The sequence below is a fragment of the Mastigoproctus giganteus genome, chromosome 9, assembly GCF_048544385.1.
Source record: "Mastigoproctus giganteus isolate SK-2022 chromosome 9, ASM4854438v1, whole genome shotgun sequence".
In the NCBI taxonomy this organism is placed as follows: Eukaryota; Metazoa; Arthropoda; class Arachnida; order Uropygi; family Thelyphonidae; genus Mastigoproctus; species Mastigoproctus giganteus.
The window spans coordinates 171,910,705-171,930,826 of NC_143583.1; the positions used below are offsets into that span (position 1 = coordinate 171,910,705).

The 20,122-nt window shown below is 36.0% G+C and overlaps 1 protein-coding gene across 7 annotated transcripts in view; it reads right to left on the reverse strand.

Annotated features, from left to right (window-relative positions):
• The window catches only part of LOC150080888 (casein kinase II subunit alpha-like), a 496,207-nt gene that overhangs the window by 106,571 nt on the left and 369,514 nt on the right, over positions 1-20,122 (reverse strand). For 6 of the 7 annotated variants that reach the window (XR_016547403.1, XM_090381541.1, XM_090381537.1 and 3 more), the window contains one exon: positions 19,666-19,766. Coding sequence is in view for 6 of the 7 variants with exons in the window: in XM_090381541.1 (XP_090237667.1) it covers positions 19,666-19,766 (101 nt within the window). In the remaining variant the exon portion in view is untranslated. Of the gene's footprint in view, positions 1-1,897; positions 1,987-19,665; positions 19,767-20,122 lie in introns of those variants that run through there. The other variant, XM_090381542.1, reaches the window with a different exon arrangement.

Consider the following 20,122-nt stretch of genomic DNA (forward strand, 5'->3'; position numbering starts at 1 on the left):
TAAATTCAAATTAAACTAAAGTATTGTTACTAGGAATATAAAGCAACTCTAAAAAATAAATTAATATGCCAATTTAAGTCAACAAAAAAGTAAAATTTCTCTATTTGCTGGAGCCCGTAAAAACTTCGCCTGTTCACGTGTACTCTCGCACCCACTCTCCCATTTTAATTGAAACATCCTGCATACAATATAATATATGGAAATGTGTGTGTAACACATTTCATTTAAGATAATATGTGCATTTATGCAAATTGTCTAGAAATCTTCAGACAGCTGTTGCCATATCTCATCTGTGCCATTTATAATAGAAGATGGTAAGAAAACACCGCTGAAAATTTAGAATAAAAACTCATACATGTTAGTGTCACTTGTCTCATTTGGGTGTGTGCACACACACACACACACACACACATGCACACGCAATATTGAATAAATTTTTAGAATTCTAATCTGTAAATTGAAAAAACTGAATCTCTCTCACTCTCTCTCTATACATAAATAGACATAGATCATATTATTGCATCAAAAAAATGAGCTATTTTTTCATGATTTTTTCATATTTTTTTTATTCATGAATTGTTTTTTAAATTCTAATTTGATTTTTGATAATTTCGCTCTAATGCTGGACAATCAAGTCATAATAGGAACAAATTAATATTTAAAATGTTTTATGAACAGCATTCATTTTTACAAAACTTAAATGCTACAAATAAACTCTCTCCACAGAGCACCCACCATAGAAATTCACTACCTGCATTTTGAAAATTCACAACGGCCCATGCCAATTCCAAGGACTCATTGCACAAGTTTGCATATATCCAGCAGTTCACTTGTCAAAAGTTAATTAAATATTCTAAAAGTTAAAAATGTTTTTTTTAAAAATTAATATTATTGTTATTTCAAATTAATGTTTTTTCTTGTTATTTGCAAAATAAAAAACTTTTATTAATTTGTTGTTTGGGGGAGGGACATTATAAACACAAAATATAAGCAAGAAACTATTAGTCACTTTCAGCTTTATAAATCAAGCATGTGATATTTAAAATTAACACATGTGCATATATATTGTCAAATAAATATGTAGATTATCAACCAATCATTTTAAATGCTGGTTGCCACCATCTTTAACAGTTGTAGAAACCATCCGGCAAGAAATATTTTTTTCTACACTATACTGAAACTGAAAATAGCAGAACAAAGCAGAAGGCAAAAATAGTAACATTAATGGTAATGCCTCATCTACTACGATGTTACACTAAATAACCCCAAGTAAACAATACATATCACTCCCAAAACTACTCAAGTAAATCTTTGAGCATATTTTTGAAGATAGACAGAGGAAGAGTCATTAATCTTGAACTAGCATATAATTATAACAGAAGTTTTACAGTAGGCTTGTTAGAATCCTGTGCCATCACTGCCAGATTAGTCCAGACATATTGCTGTAATAAGACAACTGAATCCTTTAGCAAAATAAGGAATGATTTCCTTACAATATTTGTAACAAGAAACTGATGTTTCTATTAAGATTAGGTCTTTAGTTTGTAGATTGAATCTCAGGATTTCTGCAGAGGATTTTGGAAGACCCATATCTCTCATCATTAACTGTTGTGGGTCACATACATGTTCATGCCGGGAAAAATCACTGTTGCCATATATATTACATTTGGATTCTGTTCAGTAAATTTTAATGAGAGTTTCTGGTGAAGAAGGTACAAGTAGACCAGATCCATGTATGATGGGTCTTGTGGCAAATAGTAGATTTGCTTACATATTGTCCTTTTTATTTTTAGTTTTATAGCCTTGGACTTTAGATATGCAAAAATAACAACCATCTCTGTGGCTTCCTGATTCACTCCAAACCATGGGAATAGCATAAAGTAGAGACTTTTTCTTACCTTGACTCAAATTCCTCAACTGTTTTCAACATCACTGGCAAACTGTGCGTGCACAGCCCATGGTTTATCTTGGCCAGCAAGTTTCATCCTGAAATACAAACAATATGACTTTTTAATTCTTTAATGTCTGTCACTGCTTTTTTTTTTTTTTTTTTTTTTTTTACAATAAACCTACCACCAATTCAGCAAAATGTGTCAGGTTTATGCAGCTGGGAACAGTCACTGTTGTCATGATGCACTACTAAACTTACAAACATCAAAATAAACAGTTTTACTTGGATTGATATATGGAACTAAAATGGTGCAGATAATGAAGTTTCCTAATGGTCTGCTGTCCATGTATATAATAATGCCATCTCATGCTGTGCAAACGCACTCTAAACTCAACTTCTGGAAGATTTCTGTTGGTGATTACAACTAGAAAAACTGTATCCAGTGGTCACAACCTTATAATACTAAAAAATTCAACATTATTATTATTGTATATTTCAAAAAAAAGGGTATGACATTTTACCAAACATCTGAATATTTGGAAAATGATGAAGCATATTGGCTGTTCAGATGGATCTTCTTTAAAGTAGTCTCCTTGACATTGTATACACAAATTCCAACCCTTCTCCAACTTTTGGAAGTGTTCCCTGCTAGGCTTCTTTCAGAATTACTAATAGTTCTTGTGTCACATTCTGAATTATATTCAGTCAATGCAAATCTATGGATTTTAAAGTGGGACTAATCTAGAGGGGCAAAAAAAAACAAAAAAAAAACAAGGAGCTAAATCTAGTGGAGATGGCAGAGAGTACTACAATTCTTGAATGGAAAGTGCTATGTGTGAAAGAGCACTGTCATTATGCATGTGCCAATTTCCTGAGGCCCACTTTTTTTTACCATTTTTTCTAAATAGCATAGAGCAATCTCTGTAGAATTGTTTTTCAGTATTCCTGGTTCACTGTTTGACCAGGTGGGACCAATTCATAATGAATGATGCCTTGTGAGTCAACAAAATTATAAACATGACCTTGCTTGTCTGGGTCTTGGAGAAGATGGCTTCCATTGAGAGGACAGATTCTTTGTTTTTAGTTCACAGCCGTAGACCCATAATCAGTCATCAGCAGCATTGATAAAGATCCTGACACATGAAAACCTGCTGCTCTTTTATAATCAATGGGGAGGCAAGGAATGAACTTGGCTGAAACTGCATTCTCAAATCTTGTGTTAAAATTTACTGACATGTTCCACAAGAAATATCAATTTCACTAGATACTTTACAAATTGTTACACATCAGTCACTTCTGATCACACCAAGGACATGAGCGACAATGATTGGCAGTTGAAGTTGAAGGGTAGCCAGAGTGAGGATCATCTCTGAAGGATAGGCAGCCCTTTTTAAACTTTGTGAAACACAAAATTTGTGGGTTTCGGTTACATTTTTCCTTAATTTGAAACAAAATTTTCTCCAAATTCAAAGTTCAGTAAAATGACTCATTTTAAAAAGCAACAAAACACATAAAACGCATTTTATTCAATGTGCTAATTCACAGTTACAGGCAATTCTTCATTACTATGTCCAAATGAATCAGAAACAAACATGTTACAGCAAATCTCAACTTACTATGGTTTCAAGATAAAAAGTCAGTCACTGATTTTTCTTAACGCATCTCATACATGTCATTTTTGAACTCGGCATACAAAAATTACTGAAGAACCCATAAAATTAGTCAGAATTTCAAACTACTGCAGTAATTAGTTGATAATTTTGGTCAAACCTTCCCATGATCCACTAGTTCCTCTTATATTCCCTTTGTTCAGACAGCATAAGCACAATCAATTTAACTCCACACTTTCAAAAACAGGAGAAATCTCCCACATCCGTGATCTGGAAAGCCTAGTTCATCTACAGCAGCGGTTCCAAACCTTTTTTGACTCACTAACCCCTTTCAACATAATATTTTTTATATCAAACCCCTTTCAATGTAAATTTTTTTTTTAGCGAACCCCTTTTAACACAATATTTTTAAAGTGAACCACTAAGCCTATCTTCTGTAAAATTGTATAATATTTCTGAATTTTTATTATAAAATATTACCAGTACTACTGTACATTTTTATAAGCGATATAGTGTAATAATAAAAATTATTATTAAGCATCATTTATACTTTGTAAAGCAGTTATTAACCAGTCCAAACTAGATTTTGAACAGGCTAAGAGAAGAAAACTTGTTTCTTGTCCAATGGTTTTGGCAAGAGACCAAAATGGTCTCTTGCCAAAACTACCGGCTGCAATTTTTGCCCATCTCTGTTCCCACTTCTGTCAAAACCAGATGGTTCTGTTGGCACATCAGCCAAAAATAAAGCTGACCTGCCAGCAATCTATTTTTGTTCCAACTCATGTGTATTGATGATCTTGGTAAATCACCTCAAACCATTCCATCAAAAGAATGTCAGAAGGATTTTGCTGAATCTGATGCTAAGAAAGCTCCAGGTCCTGATGGTATTTCTCCCCTTGTTCTCAAAACCTGAGCTCCTGAACTTATTTCTGTTCTTTGCCACTTTTTTCACTTCCTTATTCCAAAGGTTCCGCTTGCTTGGAGATTTGCTCATATACAGACAGTTTCTAAAATGGGACAAATCCCTCCCATTCAATTATTGTCCCATTGCAATTACTTCTACTTTTTCTAAAGTAATGGAGAAATCAATTAACCACCAACTATTAAACTATCTAGAAACATTCCATCTGATCAATGATCGGCAGTATGAATTCCGTCAGTCGATACACTGGTGATATTCTGGCTTATGTTACCCGTCTAGGGACAAATTCAATGGAAAAGTTGGGTGAAACACAAGCAGTTGCTCTTGACATCTCAAAAGCTTTTGTTCGTGTTTGGCATAAAGGTCTTCTAAATAAGTTTACACTCTATGCTTTGCCAGCTCTTTTTTGTGATTGGGTATCCAGTTTTATCTCTGACTGCTTGCTGGTTAATGGTAGACGGCTCTCTGTTTTCTAACTTCTCCACTAATGCTGGTGCTCCCCAAGATTCAGTTCTTTTCCCTACTCTTTTCCTCTTGTATATTAATGACCTTCTTCCTTTGACTGGAAATCCTATCCATCATTTTTCTCACAATAGCACATTACATTCCACCTTCCAGTTTGGGAAACCCTTCCCTGCTCAAACAGCTTCAACTTCTCGAATGTCCACTACTACCATTTCCTTAAATGCTGATCTCCAGGTAATTCTCCAGTGGGGCAAAGATAACTTAATTTTAATCCTTCTAAAACTCAGTCCAGTCTTATATCTTGCAAAAAGAATTCTTCTGCTCCTATGTTTATCTTCAATGATGCTCTGAGTTCTAGGCAAGATCTTGGGGATTACCCTGAATTCTAATCTCTCTTGGAATAAAGCACATTACAAATATTGCTTCCGCTGCATCTAAAAAACTTGGTTTCCTCTTTTTCTCTTGGCATTACTTTTCTTCCAAACTGTTGTTGACTCAGTAGAAATCGTAAATTTGGCCTACCATGGAATATTGTTCCCACATCTGGGGTGGTGACCCCCAAAACCTCTCTCAGGCTTCTAGATTCCGTTTGAAAGAGGATAGTTAGGTTAATTAATGTCTCATCTCTAACAAAAAAAAAAAAAAACAAACAAATTATGATATTAGGGTCACCTGTAAATGATTACATCTACCCATATATTTATTGTGTCTGAGACTGACTAACTCAGCCATGGAGTGAAAAAGAGCCCATTAAAATTCTTCACTTCATTGACGGGATTCGAACCAACCTGGGCCTTTTCCACCCGGTGTGGGGAGGATGGTGACGATATCACTGTGCTACCCACGCAACAGTCTCATCTCTAACAGAGTCTTCCCACTCTCTGTCTCATAGACCTTTCGGGCACCTCCGTAGCCAGGTGGGCAGGAGCAGCAGTGCGTAGCACACGCTTCTTGATTAGACCGGGGTTCGAGCCCGTGATTACCAAATATGGAGGATGCGGAAAGGTCAGGAAATGACCACTGCATATCATCGGAGCAACATGGCCTTAGTTGCTAATGCTCCTAAAAACCAAATAATAAATAAATCATAGACCTTTCTATAGATACTTCCACGGGCACTGTTCTTCTGAATTGGCTTCTATAATTCCTGCCCTCCCTCTCTCTCTCTCTCTCTCTCTCTCTCTCTCTCTCTCTCTTTCAAAGCAATCCGAACACGTGCCACAACCAGTCAACATCCTTTTACTCACAGAGTAAAAGGATGTTGACTGATTGAAACTCCAAGTTCAAACTCACAGAACCAACTTTTCTTCTTCCTCATTTATTCATTCAATTAACGTTTTCTGGAACAACCCCCCCACTTCTTATGTATTTCCTGAAAATTACAATCAACAGAAGTTCAAGTCTAATGTCAACAAGTATCTTCTTTCAACTTTTCAACCTTCAACCCATGCATGATACTAAGTATTATAGGTTCTAAAAAAAAGTACCTGTTCATAACAATGGTCCTTGAGAATCAAAAAAAAAATTTAGTATGGAAAATATTTATTTATTTAACATGATATGCTGCAAGATAGTAAACTAATTATAAGGAATTGTGGGAGATGTGGTTTCTTTCTTTGGCAATTCTTTACTTTTAATTTAATTGTATTGTTTATTATTAGTTATATTTTGTAGTTTACAATAATATACCTATGTAAATCTAAGCAGACGCTATTATAGAATTTTTAGTACGAACCCCCTGGAGCACTTTCGTGAATCCCCAGAGGTTCGTGAACCGCTAATCTAGGGCACAATATGGGGTTCAATGAGAAGTGCAAAGGGCATTACTGTTACTAATTTTTTTGAAAGTTGGGAAAGTGTAACAAGATAACCTATTGTTCTTTAATTGAGTGGGGAGAGAGAGAGAGAGAGAGAGAGAAAGAGAAATACCTTGAAGCATTTGGCAATTCACTGAGAGATAACACAGAGCGGCAGGGTTCCTCTAAAAAGGAATGCTTTTAACTGTCCTAATCACATACATTAGCTTATTTTTTTAATTTAGCTAAGAATTTAATAAGTTACAACGATTCACAGAACCTTTGCTATCAGTGATTCTCTCTGAACATAACTACATCTCGTAACCAGTAACTTCTAAGGCAGTACATCATAGTAGCAACTGCAGTGATTTAAATTACAGTAAATAAATAGTTCAAAGGTTGGCTGGTTGTTCAGGGTTTGTGGTGCATCGGCAACTAAGGCTATAATGCACCAAAACCAGTTCATATAAAAGAAAAGAGTTAGGATAATTTTAAATAACTATTTAAAATTATTAATTTTAAATAGTTATTTAGTTTGTTAGTTTAATAATTTTAAATAACTATTTAAAATCATTAAACTAACACATAGCCAATGTCAGATAAAATTTGATTAAGTGTATAAGGCTGTCAGACGACTAAAAAGCAGTAAAACATAAAACATGGTGTCTATAATGTAGATATTTGGATAAAATATGTTGTATGGTTAAAAAGGTGTCATCACAGTGCTCACACAAGGAAGTTATCTGCCCTCAGCAGGAATGAGTGCTTAATGACTGTCTCCTCATTGACCTCTTCATTGCAGTTCCTGCACAGACTAGCCTGCCAGTGTTCAATTATAGGTTTTATCTAATACAGCTTGTATTGTATCTATGCCAAAGAGAGTTGCCACTGGGAGAGTAATCTGTTGAATATCACTTGCCTATAGTCTGCATAGGGAACTAACAGGTTACAAGGGGGTTGTGGTGGTGGTGGTGACCTGGTTGCAGCATCAGCCAGATGGTAATATGGCTTGGAATCCAGTAGAAACAGACGATGAATGAATGTTAAGAGAATTTAACATTTGCTGGATCTGGGTCAGGAAGAGAAAAGAATTATATCTGATCCTCGATAAATCCTGTAGTATACTTAAAGAGTTGGTATATGCAATACACCTTTGGTAATTATGGGTTTTAATGGGTCCAAGGCCAATTCTATAGCACACAACTCTGCTGAATATATGATGCATTTGTCAGGGATCTTCTCACATATACTATTATCGGGGAAGATGGCAGACAACCCAACACGACTCTGATCTCAAGCTATCAGCAAAGACAGACACAGACAAGAAGTTAGAGTACTTGGCTTGGCCTCAGGTCGTTTGTACCCAATTGGGCCCGACACTTTTGTGACCCATGCGCAGAACAAAAATTAAATCTGAATGAAAAATGGAAAAAAGTATAGATGAAAAAAAAAAAAAAAAAAAAAAAAAGAGATAAATGAAGAGAAAAAGCAGAAGGAAAAAGTTTTTTTTTTTTAATAAGTTTGGTTAAAGAATTGATTTTAAAAATTAATTTAAATTGCATGGGGCTCCTGTGAAACCTGAAAAAAATGACTTTTTTTAAATATGTTTAGAAAATATTAGCAATCAATGAGTACAAAGGATGCAGAGAAAAATAGTGTTTTTATTTTTTATTATTATTATTATTATTTTTTTTTTTTTTCAGTTCATAACATGTGAAAAACAGTCTGTATAATTTATAAAGGTGTGGAAATTTTGGCCATTATCTAGGGCTAATTATTTCAAAGCCAGTTTTTACACATCCCTTGAAATATCAAAAGTAATTCATTTTCATACATGTATACCCCACCTTACGTATGGGCCAGACATAAAGCAGAGTATACACATATGAAAAATTAATTACTTTCGTCAGGCACCTGTTGTGTGGCTGAGCAACTTCGCTCGCAGTACACATTGCTATAAAGTTGTTTAGTAACATTGGTGTGTTTTTCTTTGAATAATTGTGCTCTTTACAGTAAAATTTATTGTATTTGTCGGCTTATAAGACGCAATTTTTTTACCTTATAAATATCTTAAAAAATCGCCCTGCATCTTAAAAGCCGAAAGTGGCAATACAGTATGTGTGCAAGACTGAGAGTTAACGTATAGTAGTTAACAGATGGTTAACTACTATACATTAGTATACTTTTTAATTACTAGGCTGTTGTTGGAGTAACAAGTGAATTCCAGTTATACATTTAAGTCCTAATCAATTGCAGGCACATCAAGAAGGCAAAATTATACTAGAGGATCTAAGCTAAAAGTAGTACAATATGCAATATGAAAAATACAAACAATATGACAATACGAGTAATACAATATGAACATGGGAACAGAGCAGCAGAACGAAATTTCGGACCACCGCCTACTGAGAAGATGATTCATTATTTTTTGATGATTCAAATCAGATTCTTGTAATAAAATTACAAGAAGCCAATTTGATGGAGTTTTGCTCGCATACTAGTCAACTGTTCATGACTTTTGTAACCGGTGAAGTGATGGTCGGCTGTACAATTGATGGTGGTGTTTCCTTCCAATGCTTGAGCGTTATATCGAACGACATCATTGTTACGATGAAAGAAACGAACAGCATTTGGTTCTTGTTTCATAACAAAGTCTTGTGTTCTAAATCGACTTTTGATTAACTTCTTTTCTTCAACGTCTAATGTTTCCAATTTTAGTTAATATGCCGCAGAATACAACACTCTGTCTCATAACTTGAACCAGTGGAAAGAAACTGAGAGACTGCCACAAAATTGCATCATTGACGGAATTCTTATGAGGCTTGAATATTTGCCTTGCATTCACTGGCAGCAACTGATGCAAATCTCTGCAAAATATGATATCTAAACCACCAAACTCTCAATTGAATTCTCCAGTGATCTGCAGTCTGGCATTGATCATATGCAAAATGTCAGCTCTGATCATGCTAACTTCATTGATGAATACTGCTCGAACGTTTTGAAATGCAGTATGAAGCACCATGTATTTGCTTCATACCAACTTTGAATGCCGAATGAACTGTAGTACCATTGATCGCTGCAGTTGCCTTCCAAGCCAAGGTGCAGGTGACGAATGTGTTGTTAAGCGAGTTGTGTGCCTGACTTAAACAATTGTAAGTTTCCATCATAATTTTCAAGGTAAACGTCTTGCCACAGCCTGCTGGACCAGTAAAGAATATTTGAAGCGGTGTTCTGTTAGCGCAATCTGTTATTCGATGTATAACTTCAAGAATCAACTTGTCTTGTTCTCTATTCATCATTCGAACCAACCTGTAGTAATCGATGCTGGTCATGATATTATCTTGCCGATGTACCACAGCAGATGTACAAGCATCCAGTGTAATTCGACTTTGAAGATATTCCTCACATTTCACTTGAGCATCCTCTTATCGTCCATTTCAATGAAAGTTTTCTACAATACTCTAATGTTTTGTCAATATCAATGTATTGACAAATGTATTGTATTGACAATGTATTGACAAATATCAATGTATTGACAAAATAACTCGTACCTTTTGCCGAAATTCATAAAGTACTCTTTGTTTTCATCGTATATCTGAAGAAACTTGTTGGAATCTAAGATATCAACCATTTCATTTTTGAAAGGCCAGTAAAGAAAAACCATCTCGCGTTTATTCTCTGCCAATTCAGACATTTCATACTGGCGATATCTTATGACTCGCATCTGTATTTTTCTGCAAAATCAGCCAAGCAAAGCTGACCGAACTCTCCATCTTTTGGTCTTTTCTCATATTTCTGTATAATATTTTCATTCCATATGTCGGTAGAATGATCATCGAGATTTTATTCAGCCATTCGTTTTTTGCTCTTCTTACTTTTCAGATGCTCATGAGGTTAGAATGTAGTTGGGATGTAGATGGAATGTACACAACTTCTCTACTAGCCTCAGACACTGGCTGGCAAAGCAAATATCAAGCTGCCTCTTGCGAGCACATTTCAATGCTGTTCAACTTTTTAAGGCCAACAAGTTTTAACAAGTCGGTGTAGTCTTGATCTGGATACTCTTCTTGCAATTTGATCAACTCTTGATGCAAATGGCTTATGCCTCTGTTGGTTTTGTTAACCTATTTTACAACATATGATGCGCATGAATGTTCCTCGAGTATGAACTGTAAATCCAGGTTCGAATTTAATATACCAGCTATCCAAGGATTGAAGGTATTTGTCCAAAGTTGTATCATATTTCTTTTCATTAGAATGGTAGATCTCATCAATCCTGATCAAATAACATCCAAGTAAGTTTTCATATCCAACTTGTGCTCTTCTAGAAACTGCTCGAGTGTACCGCAATGTTTCTCTTCAAGATCTTTCTAATATATTGTTGAAAATGCCGTTTTAAACCTGAACATAGAGTGTTGTGTGTTCTTCAGTATTAAAACTCGAGTTTGATCCATAGGCCAACATGGAATATTGAATCTGCATCGATCAACATTCTTCTTGAAACAAGTAAATGTATGCTTGTGCACTTGATTTGAGTAAGATGCTAGAAGATCCGAAGCACCAACACTGCACAATTCATTTATTATTTCTACAGTCTTTGGCATATCTTCCGAAACCAATTATTTAGGATCGTTTTGTAGATCTTTAATATCGTTTTGTGGCAGTCTGCATGCTCACAGAAAATTGTGAGAATGCAGACTGCCACAATGCTGGAACTCTATATGCTTGAAGAAATCGATTACTTTGAATTTTCCAAAAGGATTGTACCTTTTTGATTGCAGTATATGCATTATAACATCAACTAGCTTATTGAAGTATATTACACATGTGACTGGATCCTCATTGGCTAGCTTCTTATGCTGCAATGCTGTCAATTCTTTCACTGGATCACAAACTTCTGTATCTTCACTACTGTTTAGTCTGTGAAGTGTTTTCAAGAGATGTGGCCCGCAAACCTCTGTCGCACTCAATGTCAGAAACATGGTTGGTTTACCAAGTTGTCTGATCATAGCAAAGACATTTTTCTTGCGTTGAGACCAGTAGTGTACAGAATTTGGAATCGATTTGAGAAACGACAAGTTACATTTGATGCATTCTTCAACAAATTTTTGGTCTTATCATACGTTTTGTTATGTTGGAAGTTTATCCGACGCATTTGAAAGTGGAATATAAAACTATGGTTATTCTCAAGTGTAAAATTTTCATCGCCATGTATAGAATATGACGTGGCATTACTCCTCGGCGATCTTTTCGTCTTATTTCACTAGTTGCCATCATAAAGGGAGTAAGACGTAATCCATCTTTAAATTCATATGGATGGCCTAAGCATATCGCTGCAAAAGGCAGTTCCTCAGCATGTTCGTCGTAAACTATAGACATCTGTTGATTGTGTTGTCCAGGGGCGATTGTAAGATATTTGTCTTCATTCCAAAGTAAAGCATGTTGCTGTGCCATAAGTAATTCGATGTCACTTTCAGATGACAAGATCTTCTCTACATTGTCTACTTACTCGCTATTGGTAACTCTCGATGAAACTGTAGCAAGAAACTGGCGATTGACTGATGTTATAATGTTTGTACAGAGGAGTATTGATTAAATACCTTAGCCACGATTTGACCGTTTCTTTTCTCACATATCCTTGCAAGTAAGCCGATTTATGAATCAAATGCTTCTTGATGTGAACGTTGAATGCATAATTGTTGTCTAAAGCACGAGACAATGCTAACCATATTATTCACATCGGCTGGAATATTTATGACTTGTCTGATGATACCATAACTGCCAGTTTCATATCGCAAATGTCAACTCTGCATGAATGGCAATCTAGCTGAAATCAACTGTCGCTTATACCAGTGCTTCTCAAAGTGTACGATATCGGCCCCCCCAGGGGGGCATTTGAATTATCCATGGGGGCATTAGGCATGAAAGGGGGCGACAGGGGGTGGATGGAGCACCATAAATGATTGGCCGTTACAAGGGTTTTATGGCTTATTTAAAAAATGCTGTGCCAAATATTATTAGTTCATTGTGTCATTCACCGTCAGCATTTAGTTGCGAAAAAACTTGGTGATCAACTGCACAATTCTCTACAAACTGTTAGTACTGCTATAAACAAAATTAAAGCACATTCTTTGAATGATCATATATTTCGAACGCTTTGTGATCAAAACAGTGAAGATTTTGAACGATTGCTACTTCACTCCGAGGTTCGGTGGCTGTCAAAAGGCAACTGTCTCAACAGATTTTATGAACTCTTTGATACTGTTGTCAAGTTTTTTGAAGATAGGAACAATGACCTTAGTAATGACCTCAAGAAAATGAAAACTGATATTGCTTATCTTGCAGATTTATTTACTAGATTCAACTCAATGAACTTACATTTACAAGGACAAGATGTAACTCTTATTCAAGGCGAAAACTCATATTTCAGCATTTATTTCAAAATTAAAGCTTTTTACATGCAACGTAGGACGACATGAATTGTATCAATTTCCAAATCTGTTGGAAATAGAGAAAAAAGAAAAAATAGCTGATGAAACTCTACTAACTTTTTGTAATCAACTAGAAATGTTGCACAGAGATATCTAGGAAAGGTTCGAAGCTCACCTTAATTTTAAAATTCCAGATTGGGTTATAAATCCTTTTTTAAATAATGACGATGGTGAACGTTTTGTAGAAGAAGAATTGACTGAATTACAAAATGAAGTTGAACTGAAGCCAAAATTTCAAAATTCATACCAGGAATTTTGGTTATAAAAGAAAATCCCTGACCATTATCCTGCATTGTGGGGAATTGTAAAAAAATTACTTATTTCTTTTCCAACATATCTAGTCGAAACCGGTTTCAGTGCTGTTTCTCAACTGCTGACAAAACAAAGAAATTGTCTGGATGTTGTTAAACGTGGCGATTAATGACTTCTACTTACAGAAATTAAACCTAATATTAATAAGCTAATAAATCTCCACCAAGCTCATCCATCGCATTAAATATTAAAATATAATTAACTATTTCCATTAATATCATGACTTATTTATGCAATTAACTTTAATTTTTACAACTTAATTTAAGTGACTATAACTGACTTTATTTATGTAGTTGTAATTTTTTACGAAGAAGGAATAAATTGCAGTAAATAGTTTTCTTTATAATTCACACACATACATGCAGGGCTGCATTTACATTTTTGGAGGCAAACAGACAAATATTCATTTCAGTTATTTAGGTTCACTTTATATTGGTGGGCTAAAAAAAAAGCCCTCGCCAGGGCTTTTTTTTAGGGGGGTGATCCAACCGGGGGAGGGGGGGGCATTGATCCAAAAAAGTTTGAGAAGCACTGGCTTATACAATTGAATGTTGATAAATTCAATGGAAATGGATGATCTATGAAGCCGCTGGACTTGGAATCCCCAGGGGCTCACATCTGGTGAGTATGGGCTTGACACACCCAGGGTCCTGAGCTGGATATCATCATTCTTCTCTTTTTTGGTGATTTCCTTCTACTTTTGTCTTTCTCAGGGTAACTCGGGTATTTTTTTTTGGCTGGTGCAGCATAAGCCTCAGACTTCCTTGCACCATATAGCTAATAATAATAATAATAATAATAACGATGGTACATTTCCTGAGTCTAAGCTTGTGAAGAATGTATTGCAAAGCATAAACAGTGCCACATTTGCTGCTTGTGGAAATTCATCTTCAAGAATTTGTATGTGGTTTGGCTTTGGTAATCTCAAATCATTCTGAAACCACAGTCTGTCGCAAAAACTGCAGACAATCCAAACAAGTTGTTCAAAAACGTTCTATCAAATTCTTTTGAAGCTAATGTATAACACTTTTGACAATCTTCACTCACTGATTGCACTGTTCTTTTCGATGGTGATGGCCAGACATCTGCCTCTAATTGATCTTGCTCGCGTTTACACTTACGACTCTCTCTCTCTCTCTCGCGTTCCGCCACCGACTTTAGTGCTTGCTTTTCAACGTTAGATTTGTGATTTTGTCAAAATCTTGGAACATGTTTAGTTGATGTAACTTTTGGTATCACCACAACTTAACTAAATGAAACACAACTGCACTGTTCGACAAATGCAAAGTAACTGAAGAAAGTAGTTACTTTAACGAGTTGTTCACCTCTTGAAAATTAACGAGTTGTTCACCTCTTGAAAACTAAAATCCTGATTTGAAATTTACGTTATATATACTTGTAGAGCTCTCTATGGACAACAATTTTGTTGCTTACTGTTTTTGTGTAACGTTTATAGTTTTCAAAATATTGCAAAAACAAACTTTAAAATGCTAGAATTTTTCAATGATCTCAACTTTGCATCGCTATTAGCATTAGCAAAGGCACATGATACAAGAAAGCAAGCTTATATAGCATCGACGAAAAAAAAAAAAAAAAAAAAAAAAAACCCTTATTTCACCCATCCGCTCGCTCCAAATGTTTGTCAAGTTCTGCCTTGAATCTATTTAAGCTATCTACTTCTACAACGACAGATGGAAGTTTGTTTCAGCAATCAACCACCCGCTGGCTCAAGGCAAACTTCCGCACATCTATCCTACAACCATCTTTCCTCAATTTGAATTTATGTCCTCAAGCGATTATTCTGAGCAAGAGGAAGAATCACATCAGCATTGAGCATGCTCAAACCATTCAAGGTTTTATACACCTCAATCAGATCACCTCACAGGTGCCTAGTCTACAGACACTGTAATTTGCAAAACTTAAGGCTTTCTTCTTAACAGCAACCCTTTGTTCCATTCACTAATCTTGTTGCCCTTCTCTGTACTCGTTCCAACAGCTCTACATCCTTCTTAAAATGAGGCCTCCACACCTGTATACAGTACCCAAGGTGTGGTCTGACCATTGTCTCATACAAGGGGATAATCACCTCCTTATCCCTGCTAGAAAACTTCCTGTATATCACTGACACAACACCATGAGCTACTCTTGCAGACCGTCTGCACTGCTCAGAAAACTTCATATCTGCCTGCACAATTACCCCCCAGGTCCTTTTCTTTCTCTACCACTGTCAGTGTGGTACCTCAGAGTTGATACGTTACTCTGGGATTACTGCTTCCCATATGTAGTACTTTACATTTGTCAATGTTAAACTTCATTTGACACCACTCAGCCCATCTGCTCAACTTTTCTAAATCCCGTTGCAGCAGTGTACTGTCATTAACAACCCTGCCAACCTTCGTATCATCTGCTATTACTTGGGAACCATAAGAGCTACATCAAAAACTATTTATAGATGTAAAAACTAAGTTTCCTATTGAATAATTTTGCTGTTATGTTACTGTTTATGTCTATCTATCATAGTTTAGAAGTTATTGAGAGTGAAAGAAACCAAGGCACAACGGCAAATGACCAAAATGTGAACTTTTTAGTTTTTTTGAAAAAAGTGATATTAATATAAATATCATCAAAATTTCTAATTTTTTCTTGTATATTCGTCAATGGCATTATATACCTGATAAAATAAGTATAAATTGTTTATAGTATCGTCTATTAGTTTCGAAGATATAACAGTGGTTAGACGTTTCACTTTTCATGACAGCCTGAGCGCCGCAGGGTACCCCCAGCATAGACGTTATTCATGTCAAAAGGGATTATGGTTACCCACAAGGATGGCGACTCCTCTATGGATAGATCCACCCACAGCTGTCCTGAATGATAGTACAGCTACACATGTAAGGATCCTCATCATTTGCCTTTAAATGTGTCTCCTGTTAGCAGAAGCACGTTGGCTCGAATTTATAAAGGAGGATCTTGATGTCTTCACTATTTCATCGGAAACCACAACAGTTCCACTGCAGAAATTTGAATGGGATCATTATTTAAGATTTGCTGGGTCAGTCTGTAGGCTTCTGAGGGGCTGAAGGCTTTGCTTTCTCAGTCTTGGATTTATCCTTTTTGGGGTAGTATGGACATGGGGTACTATAGTCCAGGGTCCACATGAAACTTAATATAAAATTTCATGAAAATCTGTTGTTGTTTGTTATTTGGTTTTTAGGAGTATTAGCAACTAAGGCCATATTGCTCCGGGGATATGTGGTGGTCATTCCCTGACCTTTCCGCATCCTCCGTATTTGGTGGTCACGGGCTCGAATCCTGGTCTAATCAAGAAGAATGTGCTATGCACTGCTGCTCCTGCCCACCTGGCTACGGAGGCACCCTGTCCATGGGGGTCAAGTCATTGAATGTAGATAGATGAATGCTCATGATAAAAACAACAGGCACTTGTGTGGGTGTGTGTGCACCTAAAAATGGGTTGTGTCCAAAGAAATTTCTGTGACAAGAGAAAAAGGTGCAGCCTTCAATTTCAAGAGATATGACTAGCAGTGGATCAAGGTATTTCTCGGGCTCTAAAACTTGAGAGGCAACTATATGCTTTTGGATATGGATTCATTCTTACATTTTTATCAAGTAAGGGGCCTATTTGACTCACTCTCTACTTTTTCATGTATGGGTAGCAATTCTTTTATCCATTCTTAACTCTTTTTGATGGTGATTGCTTGTACTCGGCTTTCACTTTATCCCATAAGTGGTTTGTTACTTATACATTTATAATACCCATATAAATTGGTGTCTCATGATAATGTGTAACTCTTCCATAATTTTTTCTTTTGCTCATTTAAACCCTTAAGCTCTCTTTGGCATCCACTTTGACAAATTCTCCACTGGATTGAGCAAAAGAAAAAAGCACAGAACAGTTACACGCTATTATGAGATACCAATTTATATTGGTATTATAAATGTATATGTAACAAAACCACTAATGGGGTAAACTGAAAGCTGAGTATGAGAAATCACTATCAAAAAGATTTAAGAATGGAGAAAAGAATTGCTCCCCTTTCCATACACGAAAACAAAAACGAGAGAGAGAGAGAGAGAGAGAGAGAGTGTCAAACAGGCCCCTTACTCAATCAAAATGGAAGAATCATAAAAGGCTCAGCAAAAGTGGCAAACAAAACTAATGGCTACTTTGCTTGTTGTATTTACAGCTGAAAGCCCATTCGAACCACAAGAAAACAGCAAACAAGGAATCAGATTGCAGTAACATAAGTGATTCTGAAGAAGTCTACTGAAAAGCTATTGATGCTGAGGGAATGGTCCTAGGATAGACAGTATACATCCTGCCATACTAAAAAAAAGGCCGAATGTCAGTGCATCAGCAGCTATTGGGAATTCTAATAAGGTCATCATTAGACTACGGAATGATTCCATCTTGGACTGGAAAAATACTGATGTCTTCTTAATCTGCACAGAAGGAGTTAAAGATGTGATACAAGACCATCTGAGTAGGAATAGAGAATTCTAAATGAATCACAGCATGGTTTTCTGAGGGATAAGTCTTGCTTGACTAATCTGGTTAATTATCATAATGAAGTCATAAAAAATTGGATGCAAAAAACCACCTTGATATTTATATCTTAACTTCAGTAAAGACTTTTTTTTTTTTTTTTTTTTTGGGCTCCTCTTTCTATCTTCTTTAATGGCATTTGAGAGAGAGAGAGAGAGAGTGTGTGTGCGCGCGCATGCAGGGGAAACTGCCAAAGTCACTGATGATTTAAAGATGGAAATGATGGTAATTAAAGAACAGAACCAGGCTGTGCTGCTTGAATCAGATGGAGATAGTCTAAAAATGGTAACTTGAGTTTCACACTTCTAAATCAAAGGTGCTGCACCTGAGGAAGAGAAATCCAGACATTACTTATAAGCTCGTGGGGAGGGGGTGTTAATGTCCTTAAAAAACAAAGGTGAGACTATATTTGGAATATTGTATTTAGGTCTGAAAGCTGCACTTAAAAAGACAAAGCTTCTAGAGAGGGTTTGAAAAGGGGCAACTAGATTGGTGAACAGCACTAATCAATGTTCATATAAAGAATGTCTTAGAAGATACATATTGCAAACCTTGGCAACTAGACACCTTGGGGAAGGGGAGAATTTAATTGAGATATAAACTGTCCCAAAGGGATCAGTAAGGCCTGATGTAGCCCAGTGGTTAGGAGCGAGAGTGCATAGCACGCATTCCTTGAGTGGACCAGGGTTCAAGCCCGTGACTACTAAATACGATAAATATTTGTATTGATGATTTATTGTAAACTCTACTGACTTGGTTGTCATGCCAGAGTATAAACAGAAAATTTATTATTTATTTAAAATGAATAAAGAAGATACATTTTTCATTGATAGGAGAGATGAGAACCAAGGTGCAAACATAAAATCTTAGGAAGTAATAGAACGCTGGATCTCACTGTTGTTTTGGTTTTTAGGAGCATTAGCAACTAAGGCCATATTGCTCGGGGAATATGTGGTGGTCATTCCCTGACCTTTCCGCATCCTCCGTATTTGGTGGTCACGGGCTCGAACCCCGGTCTAATCAAGAAGCGTGTGCTACGCACTGCTGCTCCTGCCCACCTGGCTACGGAGGTGCCTAGGATCTCACTGTTCACCTTTGAAGAGGGCACTGTAGATTAATGGAATAAGTTGCTCAAAGTGGAAATGGATAATCATTTTTGGCAATGAAGAAAGTACAAGTGATTGGAATGTTTATTTTTTGATGGACCAGAAATGCTTTCTGCTGTCTTCCATCATGTTTCTTATGTAACAAAAACAAATACCCAAAAGGAATTTGTCATTGTACATTTAATCATAAAAACAAATATAATTTGGGGTAACTTAAATGAAATTCCATGATGTTACTGATGGCAGTACTGTGATGGATGGGGAGGGGATGTAACATGGGCTCAGAAAGTTATATGTAAAGAATATAAGAGTTTCTGAACCAAAATATGCCTATTTTAATGGAAAAATCAAGGTCTGATGGCAAGAACAGCTGAATTCAATTCTGTGTAAAGAATACTATATTTCAAATGTAGGAATATTATATTTCAAATAATAAAATGCAGGTAATATATGTTTAAAATATTTACATCTCTCTCCCCACTCATTTTCTTTTACTATTATGACTTACCTCCCAAGTATATCATTAAATCTTGGATCTAGAATTAACTGATATTTTTCGAGATATTCAAACAGCTCTTCTGTTCCCAGAACTTTAGCAATTCGTACTAACTGAAAAAGAAGTAACAACTTTTTAGTTATTCATCAGTCTTTTAACACTGATAATATAAATTACTATAAACAAAATTAATTGCCCATTACTAAAGTCAGTAGTACCCAACCTTTTGTCACTTAAGTCACACCTGAAGTTAAAAGATGTTAGTTCACAGCAGAGTGATTGTCATTGAACTCAATGGAGTTTTCCTAATCTTGCAGGCACATCTGAAGAAGTTTGAGGAATGCCAGTGTGCCATGGCACATTGACTGGGAATATCTGCCTTAAGTGATATACACCAATGAGCCAAAACATCACGACCACCTACCTAATATGATGTTGGTCCTCCACGGGTAGCCAAAACAGCTCGTAC